Source organism: Neofelis nebulosa, chromosome 2 (genome assembly GCF_028018385.1).
Source record: "Neofelis nebulosa isolate mNeoNeb1 chromosome 2, mNeoNeb1.pri, whole genome shotgun sequence".
Classification (NCBI taxonomy): Eukaryota; Metazoa; Chordata; class Mammalia; order Carnivora; family Felidae; genus Neofelis; species Neofelis nebulosa.
The window spans coordinates 38,734,166-38,748,386 of record NC_080783.1 but is presented as its reverse complement, the minus strand read 5'-3'; the positions used below and the strand labels follow the sequence as shown (position 1 = coordinate 38,748,386).

The window sequence follows — 14,221 nt, the reverse complement described above, 5'->3', positions numbered from 1 at the left end:
ACCTCAAAGGGTTACGAAATATATTCTAAACTAAGTTTCTCCAAAGGGGGTTGTGTGCATTAAGTGGTGTGCAAGACAACCCAGTGGAATGTGAGAGGAAAACCAAATTCATTTTCAGGTTTTTAATCTAACAGATTAATATAGGGACATTTTATACAAGGATTGCTAACAATGGCTTCACAAACTTTATCAGAGCAAATTATAGAAAGCGTGTGGGATATGTGCTGGGAGAAGACGAGGAATTCTACAGCACGGATGAAGGTGACAGGGCACATTACTAGTTGTTTAATTTCTTCATTCACTTCAAACATTTTATAACATTGCAGTGTATGTGAGCCAGTTAAAGGATTCATGGATTATGTTATTAAATACTTATCATGGTATCTGCTTTTAACTATCACAAATAAGGAGCTTAAAAACACTCCTTCTAAGAGATTACTACTTACAACAAAAAGTTGAAGATGATACTAGAATGTGAACACAAACCAACAAAAGAAAATATCAGTGCTAACATTTCTACCCTCTTATCAGGCTTATTAGGAATTAAAAACAATAATAAGACTTGACAAAAGGTTACTCCTTTCTACAAAAGACACCATACAGTCAAGACAATCTTGAGAAAGAACAAAGCTGGAGTTATCACATGCCTGGATTTCAAACTCTACTATAAAGCTATAGTAATCAAAACAGTATGGTACTGGCACAAAAACAGACATGACAGATTAATGAACAGAATAAAAGCCCCCAAATAAACCCATCTATGACAAAGAGGGCAAGAACATACGGTGGGGAAAACCAGACAGCTCCACGCAAAAGAATGAAATCTGACCACTTTCTTATACCACATACAATAATAAGCTCAAATGAATTGAAGACTTAAATGTGAGATCTGAAACCATGAAATTCCTTGAAGAAAATAGAGTAGTAAACTCTCTGACATCAGTCTTAAAAATATTTTCTTGGGGGCGCCTCGGTGGCTCAGTCGGTTAAGCGTCCGACTTTGGCTCAGGTCATGATCTCGCGGTTTGTGAGTTCGAGCCCCGCGTTAGGCTCTGTGCTGACAGCTCAGAGCCTGGAGCCTGTTTCAGATTCTGTGTCTCCCTCTCTCTCTCTCTGACCCTCCCCCGTTCAATCTCTGTCTCTCTCTGTCTCAAAAATAAATAAACGTTAAAAAAAATTAAAAAAAAAAAAATATTTTCTTGGATTTGTCTCCTCAGGCAAGGACCACAAAGACAAAAATAAACAAATGGAACTACCTTTTGCACAGTGAAGTAAACTATCAACAAAATGAAAAGGCAACCTACTGAATGGGAGGAGATGCTTGCAAATAACATATTCAATAAGGAGTTAACATCCAAAATATTTAAAGACCTCATACAACTCAGTATCAAAAAACAATCCAACTAAGAAGTGGGAAGTGGACCTGAATAGACATTTTTTCCAAAGAAGACATACAGATTGCCAACAGGTACATAAAGATGGTCAATACCACTAACCATCAGGAAAATGTAAATTAAAACCACAATGAGATATCACCTCATACCTGTCAGACTGGTTATTATCAAAAGACAAGAAGTAAGTATTGGTAAGGATATGGAGTAAATGGAACCTTTCTGCATTTTTGGTAGGAATGCAAATTGGTTCATTCATTATATAAGATAGTATGGAGATTCCTAAAAAAAAATTAAAAATAGAACTGCCATATGATCCAGCAATTCCACTTCTAGATATTAAAAAAAAAAAAAAACCACTAATTTGAAAAAAAGTATGCACCCCTATGTTCATTACTTACAATAGCCAGGATATGGAAGTAGCCTAAATGTACATTGATAGATGAATGCATAAAGGAGATGTGATATATACACATATGCATATTTAATATTAGCCATAAAAAAGAATGGTATCTTGCTATTTGTGACAATATGGATGGAACTGAAGGATATCATGTTAAATAAGTCAGAAAAAGACAAACGCACATACACACAAGGGAATATTACTCAACCATAAAAAGAATGAAATCTTGCCATTTGTGACAACATGGAAGGACCTAGAGGGCATTATGTTGAATAAAGTAAGTCAGAGAAAGCCAAATACCCTATGATTTCATTTATATATGGAATCTAAAAACAAACAAACAAACAAACACACAAAAAACCCAAAAACCCAAATGAACAAAACAGAAAGAGATTCATATACAGAGAACAAACTGATGGTTGCCAGTGGGGAGAGGGGTGGGAGGATGGCCGAAATAGGTGAAGATTAAGAGATATAACCTTACTGTTATAAAATAAGACATAAGGATGTAATATACAACACAGTGGATATAGTCAATAATATTGTAAAAAATTTGTATGGTGACAGATGGTAATTAGACTTACTGTGGTGACCATTTCATAATGCACAGAAGTATTAAATCATGACCTTGTACACCTGATACTAATATCATGTACAACAAAAAATTACTCTTTTCATTTAAAATTATCAAGGTTTAGGAGCACTTGGGTGGCTCAGCTGGTTAAACGTCCAGCTTAGACTCAGGTCATGGTCTTGTAGTTCATGGGTTCGAGCCCTGCATCGGGCTCTTTGTTGAAGTGTGGGGCTTAGAGCCTGCTTCGGATTCTGTCTCCTTCTCTCTCTGCCCCTCCTCCTGCTCGCCCTCTGTCTCTCTCTCTCAAAAATAAATTAAAAAATTAAAAAATTACTTTAATCAAGGTTTGAAAAAATCAACTTATATTGACTGTTGCCATGAATACATTTTCTGCCTTGAGATATTAGCTATTGATATTATAAAGCTTTAAGTAGCAATACATTTAAAAATGTCCTTCTAAATTTTCTATTTACATATTAGTATAGTAGTATTTTGGCGGGGGAAGTTCAAAAACTTTTAATATCAGTGTTTAATCAAAGTTTGGAGATCATTGTCTAAAACAACCACATTTCCTTTTACAGTACTCTGTGGATCTGTGATTTATAACTAATTTTTTTTTATTAATTCCACTTAAATATTTGTTAGAACAAAGATTTTTTTTAAATGTTTATTTTGAGAGCGAGCATGTGTGCAGGAGGGAGGGGCAAAGAGAGGGGAGAGAGAATTCTGAGCAGGCTCTGCACAGCCCAATGTGGGTCTCAATCTCACCAACTGTGAGATCATGACCTGAGCCAAAATCAAGAGTCCAATGCCCAACCAGCTGAGCCACTCAGGTGCCCCAGTTACAACAAAGATTTTTAAATGTAGTGAATGCTACACATTCCTATTTTAAAATTCAATTAGATTGTATAGTTTTTTTTCTAAAAGGCGTAAACCAAGTTTCTTTCTTTTCAAACGTATGTTTGTTTATTTATTTTGAAAGAGAGAGAGAAAGAGAGTGAGCATGTGAGCACAGGAGGGGCAGAAAGAGGAGAGAGAGCCTGGAGCCTGCTTTGGATTCTGTCTCCCTCTCTCTGCCCCTCCCCCACGCACTCTCTCAAGAATGAATAAACAAACAAAAAGAACTATGGGACATCTGGGTGGCTCAGTCTGTTGAATGTCTGACTTCGGCTCAGGTCATGGTCTCCTGGTTCATGAGTTCGAGCCCTGCCTCAGGCTCTGTGCAGACAGCTTGGAGCCTGGAGCCTTTTTTGGATTCTGTGTCTCCCTCTCTTCTCTGCCCCTCCCCTGCTCATACACTGTCTCTCTCTCAAAAATGAACATTGAACTTATTTATTTACATTTATTTATTGAGAGACAGAGCATGAGCAAGGGAGGAGCACAGAGAGAAGGAGACAGAATCTGAAGCAGGCTTCAGGCTCTGAGCTGTCAGCAGAGCCAGACGCAGGGCTCGAATCCATGAATCACGAGATCATGACCTGACCCAAACTCAGACACCTAACCGACTGAGCCACCCAGGTGCCCCTGAACTTTTCTTTTTAAATAAAAAAAAGAACTATGGAATCAAATATTACTTAAGTATAGCAATTATGAAAAAGACTTTTGTTCCTTGATATGCATGCTAGGCAGACTTCTAAAATGGCCCCAAGATTCTCATCTATTAGTGCACCCGTCTTCTATCATCCATGCCCCTTGAGTGTGGATGGAACTTGTTGAGTATGATGGGAATAGGAGTATGTTATCTTATGTGGCAAATGGGATTCTGCAGATGTAAGGTTGGCCTCTAGTGAATCAAAAGGGAAATTACCGCAATGGATCTGAGCTATTCACATGAGCCCTCTCCATCTGGGTCTAAAGGTCAGAGAGAAAGTTGAAGACACTCAAAATGTTAAAGTAATTCTACTCATCTTGAAGGTGCAAATTGCCATTTTGTGAAGGGCCACATAGCAGGCAGACTGGGGAGCTCAGAAAACAGCACTCTGTCAACAGCCAGCAAAAAAAGAGGAACCTTAGCCCTAACAACCTGAATATACCAGATAGGATAACTTGGATAGTCCCAGCTGATACCATGGTTTCAGAAGTTTGATTCTGAGCAGAAAACCCAGGCAGTCTGTACTCAGACTTCTGACCTAGATAATTGTGTGCAAACAGGTGCTGTTGAAAGCCATTAAATTTTTCACTGCTATGCAGCAGTGAAAGGGAGTGAAGATGAAGTGGTTATTCAAAAAAGGGAGAAAAACTAGTGGGAATGATTTATGAAGCTTTCATTTTGTATACTCCAGTGGCCTCTACATTTGGTGGTTTAAAGATAATCCTTTAAAGGCCCAAGGGAAACTATTAAAACTTCTAGCTGTATATTTTTCATTTTTAAAAATTTATTTTTCAGGGTTTATTTAGTAATAACATATACAACGTTAATACGTGCAGATGATTTGTAAATGTTGATATATGCAGAGATGCTGATTATAAGAGTTTAGAAAACACTCTTCTCATCAGAGGGAGAGTGTACCACTTGTCCCTCAAAAGATGTCCTGCCTCATTTTTAACTCCTCTCATCCATTCTTAGTGAAGTTTAAATCTATACTAAACTCTCAAATTATGTAGTGTCTCTTTTGGCATCTTATAATCCTAAGGACAGTCTTTCTAGATGCTTCTAGGAGCCCTAGCAAGTTAATTTTATTGACTAGAGCAAAGTTTAAGAATTACTATTTGGGACACAAAACAGAATCCCAGGTTTCTTCCCTACAGATCAAATTTAGTAGTGTTAGGGTGACCTGGGAATCTGTTTACAAACTGTTTAGATCATTCTCATTTTCATGTAATTTGAGAAAATGGTCACTTAAGAACATATATCAAGTTAGCATAAGAAAAGCTGAAAGCATGATCTTTGTGAGAAACCTGTATTTGGGAGAGATTGTAACTGTTCAATTCCTTAAAAATGGAACATGAACCATGAGATGTCCATACAAATGCTACAAAATACCAACTTGGGAAATCTTAGAATTTATCTGGCTTCCAATATTTACCTGTAATGTGTCATTATGTGCCATGCATAGGCCTTCAAATTTCTGAAATCCAGATGTGCTGTAAAGAAGTAATCTTGAAGGATTTTCTCCTGAGATGGTATTGTGGAGTATGTGAACTGGCAAACAATCTCTGCACCACATGCCCTTGTTCACCAAATTTATTGTTGAACATTCAGAACACCAGATTATGACAGATTTAAAAAGAAAGCACCAAAAATTGCTACACATTAATACCTGAGGAAAGACTGAAGGCAAATATTCATTAAACTCCACACCATAATGCCAAAACACACATGAAAACATACACAACACTCTACAGAGTATAATAAATAGCACTTTTTGTGAATTACAACCAGTTAAATGTAATAATGTTACTTATTATCATTTAAAAAATACACACAAAATCACATTTGTGTATTTCATACACCATATATTATACAAAGCACTGGAGAAGATCAGGCATGCTTAAAAGGAAAAATCTGCAAGGTGACAATCATTTTCCAGTATATGCCATAGGACAAATTCCTTTGCACTAAGTATTGTTACTATACACTGCATTTTCTGGACAAAAGTATCAATTTGCAAATAAAATATTACTGAGTCTATCTCAGTATAATACATAGTTTGTCCTTTATAAATTTTTAACTATACTATAAACACAGATGCAGGTTGACAGCCATGTATTTTATTACATTTCCTTGGCAAACTACTTTCACCTCAATTTTACCATGTTCTAAGGAAAGACATGTTTTCTTTCTACCTATTTTTAGAGAATCCTAGATTTTTGTCTCTGGGTGCAGATAGTGAAGGCGAAATGGGAAGAAGAAATATGTTGAGTTTGAGTTTACATTCAAAATTGAAACTGAAAAATACACAACAAATTCTGAGTACACAGAGATGGGGGTATCTTTTAGCAGAGACCATGATATCCTCTGAATGGAATAATTTGTCTTAATAGAAATTATTTTAAATTATTTTAAATAAGCACAGTAAAAATCCAAGTTTTTACATTAAAAAATAAAAACAAAAACACCTAGAGCCAGTTCTTTCTTGAGATCTTAAAAATAATTATTAGGAAGGAAAAAGAAAAAGAGAAAAGGGGGAAAATAATATTTAAAAATATACTGCATGAATCTGAGTTTAAGTACTAAAAAATTGTTATTGGGTAAACTAACTCTAATATTCAAGTATGAGCCTCAATAATCTGAGGAAAAATAAGTACAGGTCTTCATGTCTTTGATAGATTATTCATTAAAAAGACAAAGAAATATACTTGAAGATTAATTTTTCCATGTGTAAATAAATACAAAACAGAAGTGCCACCACATTTTCCTAAAATAAATTTATTTTCAGAAACTTTAGCCAAGCTTACTTTCTACACCTATGAAATGTAAGTCAATTTTAATTCAAAATGAGAACTCTGGAACTTAAAGGTTTCTAGAGCAAAACAGGAAATGCTAGTCAAACTTTAACAATTTTACTTAACCAACTTCAAAGAAAAAAATTTGGTGCCAGGTTGAGAAGATGACCCATAATAAAATATAGCTATAAAACTGCAGGGCATTCTTTCATCATTTTAAGGCACAGTCTGTTTTATCCCAAACAACTAAAAGTTCAAGGTCACAGTGATAATACGCATCCAGTTTTGGTCTATTTTCTCGTGGGTACGTTGCTACATTTATGTAAGCATTTATGTAAGCAAGTTAGTCACGTAAGTTTAAGAAACTGTAATACAACTACTTCAAAATAATACGTTTAAAGTCATTTATATATTTTTAAAAATATAAATACACAATACAATTTCATAAATTATATACACTAAAAATTGAAAGTTTTTTCCCCCTCTATAGTGGAGGAAGAGTTTATTTCTACCAATATTCCAACAAACACATATTTAATTCTGTAGACAGCATAGTTATATTAAAATACAGGTATTTCCTACTTAGGATAAAATTATTTAACACAGAGGAAAAATTCATTCCAAAAAACAACGTTAACTGAAATTTTAGGTCTTGTACATCATCTTTTTACTAATATCCAGTCACCACCAGATAATTGGATAAACTGTCACCACAGTCAAACATTTTAATATTTGGTTTTCTCTTGCCTCTTTATTTCCAAGGCTACTTTTGCAAACTGCATCAGCATTACTGGGCAGAGAAACAATAAATGATTAAATCAATTACATGATTCAATGGGAAAAACTATAATATGAAGGAATGAAATTCCTTTTGAGAATTTCCAGAGGGAAGAAATTAAAGAATTCGAATCAGATAAAAATGTTTTTGAGTCTGTCATTTTTCTACTTTTCTCTCATGAATATAACACCCATGAATGTTAACACTTCAGCATTAACACCATTGATTGTTTATATTTTCTGTTAAAATATGTTTTGAAATGTTTATCTCATTGGACTAAGTTAGGATCTAGTAGATAATTTTCCCCTTTGAAACATGTGATTTAAAAAGGGAATGGAAATACACAGAAGACAAAACAAATTTCACAGTAAACACTGTTACATAAATAAGAGACACCTGTACCAAAAAATGATCTGTACAACAAAACTTGAAGTTTTACAACACAGAATGAATCTGTGATAAATAAAGCAAGATTACTTCAAATGCTTACTTCAATTAATTAATAAAAGATCATTACTGGGTAAAATAACTTTTAAACCCACTAAAACCAGAGAACATTATCCCAGAAATCAGATAAAATAGAATATACTATGGCACATTACATGTTTTCAAAGAAATATTAGAGTATGGAATATAAGTTTTGAAGATTTACATATTTAATATAAGTCCTAGATGTAAAATACTGAAAATAATATTTCTGCTTTAACCCCAATATGTTAAGAAAAATTCATTGGCACAAATATCTGGAGGTATTTTACAGTTTCATTTAGCCTTTGGTGGCAAAGCATGTTTTGCTAACCATACGAATATAGTTATATTTTTCAATGTAGTGTTTTACGCTCAAAAAAATTCAAATGTGTTTTTTCCTGTAAAAGGGATGTAAAAAGTCCAATATGAAACAAGTACAACATGAAATACAAAATATGCCTATAATTTAGGCTTTTGAATAGTTGATAGTTCTATGCTTTGTCTATAAATCTTTTACTAGTGCTAGTAATATTACTACTATACAAATACTAAAAGCAAAAATAACATTAAAAAATAGCACACGAACTTTACAAAAATGGCTAATTTTTAGACTTCCTAAATTAAGATTAAATTCAAATATGCAAACAAATTTACACTAACTGTTTTTTACGAGTGTTCAAAGTTACAAGGTACAGAATCATTACAGAATAATTCTGACTCATACATATCAAGTTCTATACAAAATCGTCAGAAATTGGTTACTTGGCATTTCAAACCATACTCATTTTTGACAGCGTAACATGCCAAAACAAACACTTTTAGGAAGTCCTGTACTTGACTCAGAATCTTCAACTACAGACAATGTAATCAAGATGTACGTTAGAATATCATCTAACTTTTGAAAGACATTATTGATTCAGGTATACTGTTACGTTTATACTATTAATATAACAAGTTAGTCTATTCTCACTATTTCCAAACTTCATTCTGTTCTAAAACTGTTATTAATATACAAAATCCAGTCTTCTATATTCATAATATAACTTATCACAAAATTGTGAATTCTTGAGCATTTACAGTACACATATTCAGATTTGGATTACTGGCCTGACTTTTCTTTCCTATTATCATCATTATTAAACGTAAAGGACACAAATAGCCTCCCAGACTTCCTATTTCCTCAGGCTGTTGAAACTTACTGTGAAAAAATGCTGAGTAATATGTAAAAAAAGAAGTCCATTACAGACTTGGTAATGTTGTCCCCTCTGTTCAACAAGAGTGAGATGAAATTTCAGCTCCCAATCATCTGTTTTATAAAAGTACCTTCTACATTTACGTTGGGAGGCAAGGAAGCTTTCTGTCAGGGTCTAATTTAGTAATATAAAGATATCCTTTTTTTTTTTTTTTTAAAGATTTTATTTTTAAGTAATCTCCACACCCAATGTGGGGCTCAAACTCACAACCCTGAGATCAAGAGTTGCACGCTCCACTATCTGAGACCACGAGGTGCCCTGCATAACACAAAGATACTTTTATTACTTCCTGGAAGTGTGTCATGCTCTCCAAATTGACTTCCCCCTGAAAAACTGCACAAGGTATCTAGTTTCCTATGATAGTAACACTGAAAAAAAAATGATGAAAAATAATCAACAGATGCCTCATCATAAAAAGTTGCAACACACTAAAAATTTTTTTCCCAACTGATTTTAATAATAGGTTACTAAAATTGCAAATGCAGCAATGTAAAGTTTTGCACTAAACCTCCTAATAAGCAAGCTGTTACACTCAGACCTAATGCCCAAGATGAAAATACAGGTCAAATTAATCATCCTGGGATTCAGGAATCAATTCCTCCCATTTTCCCTACAGCTTTCTAGAACTAAACTGAAAATCAGTTTTATCTCCTTTTATTTCCCCTGGCCACTAGTGTAAGAGGTGCTAATGAGCAGTGAGGTGATATAAATATACTGTGTTATGAATGACAAGTCTGAAGCATTAAGAAAAGTGTAGAACTAAAGAATGAACAAATTAGATAATCTGCCTTTATTAAGTATGTGTGTGTGTGTATGTGTGTGTGTGTGTGTGTGTGTGTGTGTGTGTGTGGTGGAAACGTGTACCATCTGTACGAGTGATAGGAAAATCAACAACAAACAAATTTACTAGGCCTAGTATATAGCTCTTTATTTTTTTCTACTGTATAATCATGTAGATTGTAGTGTAGTTCAATCAAGAAAAGGTATTCATTATATACATGTGAATTTATCTGACCGAAATATGAAAAAAAATTAACGACTAATCAATACATGATCTATATATACTGAAGAGACTCAAAATCAATGTGAACGAGGCACACATGGTTTTTGAGGACCACTGTTCTAAATATTTTCATTCTGGTGACAACCAAGAAGAGTTAGCAGAACCTGTTTAATTTCTGGCAAAAGATCCAGAAAAAAGAGGCTAATGTTTTCTATTGTATTATCAGTTCCAAGTTATAATAGTAGTAACTCCAACTGAGGCTTTAGAAACACTGAAATTACTCAGTATTTTTACTGTTCGGTCTATATGTTTGATGCAGTTATCAATGATAGGGTCTAAGAGTAATTTTTATAAGCACAAAACTTACTCAAAACTCAAATTCTAAATAAAAATGTTATAGTACTAGAGCTCAGAAGTTTGCTAAATTGGACACACTGTAACTGCCAATAAACAACTTCATTTTTAGTAAAAGTGCTAATAAAGCTGTGCTGTTTTACTAGCTAATAAAATAAGCTGCAAGCATGATAGAAGCAATGTATAATTGAGAGGCAAAAGGACCTTCATTTTCTCAAGTGACAGAAACATCAATTTCCCTAATCTTCAGACAGAGCCTACCTTCTCATCTCTGATAGTTATTTGGGTTTAAAGTGCATCAGGATTTGATAAAGACTCTGTCAAAATGTGTGTGTGTGTGTGTGCGCGCGCGCGTGCATGCATGTGTGTATCTGTATATATATGTACCCATAATGGCTAAAGACCCAACCTGTTGTTTATAAAATGTTTAATTAGAATCCTTTTTATAGCCCTAAAATGAAATATTCTGTTGGAATAAATAAGACTTTAGGACTTGATAACTACACTTACGTGGAAATTGTCTAGTGAGATATAATATGTCTAGTCTGCTGCTTTAAAAAGCTAATCTCCTACTCACAAATGAGAAATTTAAGCTTGTTATATTTTAGTCATGAATGGTCCTGACTGAACAAGAAGACTTTATATCATATAAACACCATGATTATGGCTGTCAATAGAAGATCCAAATTAATGAATTTTCTAAAGTTCTTTCTGTATATAAACATGTTTAAATTCAGAAATAAATGACACAATTAACCTATAACTTGAAATACATCAGTGAAAAAAACAAAGATACAATGTACATAAACTTATGGGTATATGAACAGAAAAACATAGGCAGATGTGTCCTTATTTAAATATACATGTGGTATGCCATGGGACATCTTTCCTTTCAGGTACTGAACAAACAAGCATTTTGCATTTTATCCCTTTGCTACCTCTCTCAAATCAACAAGAACCTGAAATATTTGCCATGTCTTACTATGAGATTATCACTTCCCTTCAATGATCTTCGTAAGTGAAAATATAAATACTGAACAACAGGCATGAGGCTGGGAGAAACAACGGAATCAAACAAATTTACAAACCCTCACAGATGACACTGAAACCCTCAAATGATGCCAAAACAGCAAGGACATGAGGAATAACTGAGAAGAGAAGTGAGGTAACCCTCCACAGGCAGTAACAGCTAAGAGACTGTAATGGAATCCAGATGCAATAGCCGATAAAAAGAATCTGGTACTCTAGGACATTCCTGGGTACTAACAAAGACACAAGTTCACAGGTACTGCTGGGAGTTAAGGGCTTTACTTAAAAAGGTTTTGGGTTATGTAGAGCATATGCATCTAAAGGAAAGGCTCCATGAGCCAAGTACACCTCAGCCTGAGTTTATTCTATCTTAAGGCAAAATACTTAGCTCTATTACCTACTCTTTTGTAGTTAAAAGTGAGCTTAAGTCTGAAATGAAAGAAATATTACTTTCTTTTCTGTGAAACAGTAATCATCTTGGCAAATTAAGATTCCATTGTTAAAACTAGTGGCTAAAACCTCCAATCTATTTAAGTATATTGTTTATACATTACGCTATTAATGGAGTAGTGATTATTCCGTTAATAGTATAATTTTATTTATCAAATGTGGTACAGCACTTAATCGTGCTTTTTCTCTACAGTAGACAAAACTTGTGCAAACCTGGAGTTTTTTCTGACCACTGGAATTTAGTTATGTTAACAATCCACCATGATCTGAGGCACTTTTGGCAACCATGGGGTCAATGAATTAAATAAAATGGCATATGCTGGACAACTGTACTGCTCCAATGCTAGTAAGTAAATATTTGGGAGGATTCTCTTTAAATTTAACAACAGATTTCTTTAATAGTCTCCTGATGTTTACCAAGAGTACAAAATAAGATCTGCATTTGAAAAGCAGCAAGAAAATTTCATTGAATTTTGAGTTTAAATTATGTTAATTAATCTTGCATTGGTTGCCAAGAAAACATGTCTCCTTAAAATTAAAAGTTGTATTTTCATAGATGTAAGAAAACAAAAGATATGCCTTGATCACTGTGGCTGCCAAAAACTGACCAAAGACTTTTGTGGTTATTTCATTTTTGGGAAACCAAACAGATGTGAATTTCATCAATCTTTTAAGACTGATTTCTCAATATGCATGCTGTAGCAAATACAAAGCAATCTACTTTTCAGAAGAAAGTTTGATGAAATGAGCAGAATGCTTGAGTTGAGATTACAAGCAATGCTACATTTACTCAATGTTTAGAAGATCCCCAGTATGGCCAATCAACCAGAATAGCTGTTATGCAGAGAAGTCCTCAAAAACAGTGGCCACCATATCCTTTTACTAATTTTTCAAAAAATGACTAGTACTTAGATGCCATACCATAAAACTAAACCATGCTTCAACGATTTTCCTCAAGCATTATAAAACTAATTTCCTATTTTCAATATTGTAAAAATAGACCTATCTTCTCCAAAGGATCTTGTCATCCACATTCATGGATGTGTGCATTCCCTCTTAACACTGACTCTAATGATATAAATTATTCTTATCATTCCTTAAATCCAGTCTTACATAAAGTTACATAACGCATGGAGTAAAAGAGGAATGAAAACAAAGCATGGAACCCTGTATAAGTGTGCTGACCCAAAAGCAATTACACCAACAGCCAGAGGAAGTGGAAATTGTGAAGTAGTCTTCAACAATTTACTGTAAAGAGACAGAGAAATATATATTATGCAAACTACATTGTAGGCAAAACCAGAATATGCTGATATTTTATACAGTTCTGAGAAAGTATTCTAAATGGTGTTAGATGGAGTAATTTTTCATATAATGAATTTAACCATACATAATTTTTAAAAAGATCAATACAAGCTATATTTTAGCCAGAGAAAAATACTAGCCGAACTTTTATTCACCAATTCTACCTCTAAAAATTTACCCTTACAAAAATAATATTTACTAAGACATACCTATAGAAATATTTATTTTAACCCTACTTGTAATAGCAAACAAAACAAAAAGCCTCAACCAAATAAAAAGGGAATGATCCTTAATTACTAACAGGAACAGTATTAAAATGACACCAAATCTTATTAAAAGAAAAATACAGAAAAGACTATTACTTTTTTATTCTGAAAACAAAAAACTGGGATAGGAGGGGTTAAAGAAATTTGTCTAAGGACATAGGGCTATTAAATGGCAGGCCAAGATTTAAACCCCAGGTCTGCCTTATTCTACAATGTCTACAAACATCTGCCAGGATCAACTGAAAACAGGCTCGTAGAGCAAACAACCAGGCAATGAAAACTCAAATTTTATTATGGAGAACTTTAAACATATGTATTAGTGAACTACTAATAGTATAATGAACCTCATGTACCCATCACCCAACTTCAAAAAGTATCAAGTGATGGCCAACCTTACTTCACCTATAATCCTATCCACTTCACTCCTTCTGTACTTTTTTTAAGTTTGTTTGTTTGTTTGTTTATTTATTTATTTTAAGAGAGAGAGTGAGCATAGGAGGAGTAAAGAGAGAAGGAACAAGGGAGAATCCCAAGCCGTCTCCATGCTGTCAGTGCGGAGCC

At 34.0% G+C, this 14,221-nt stretch overlaps 1 protein-coding gene across 3 annotated transcripts in view; it reads right to left on the bottom strand.

Annotated features, from left to right (window-relative positions):
• PGAP1 (post-GPI attachment to proteins inositol deacylase 1) overlaps positions 1-14,221 on the bottom strand; it is a 105,375-nt gene that overhangs the window by 13,882 nt on the left and 77,272 nt on the right. For 2 of the 3 annotated variants that reach the window (XM_058710425.1, XM_058710432.1), the window contains one exon: positions 5,538-13,337. The exons of the other annotated variant lie outside the window; for it this stretch is intronic. In XM_058710425.1, coding sequence (XP_058566408.1) covers positions 13,199-13,337 — 139 coding nt within the window. In that variant the 3' untranslated portion in view covers positions 5,538-13,198. Of the gene's footprint in view, positions 1-5,537; positions 13,338-14,221 lie in introns of those variants that run through there. 3 annotated transcript variants of the gene reach the window in all.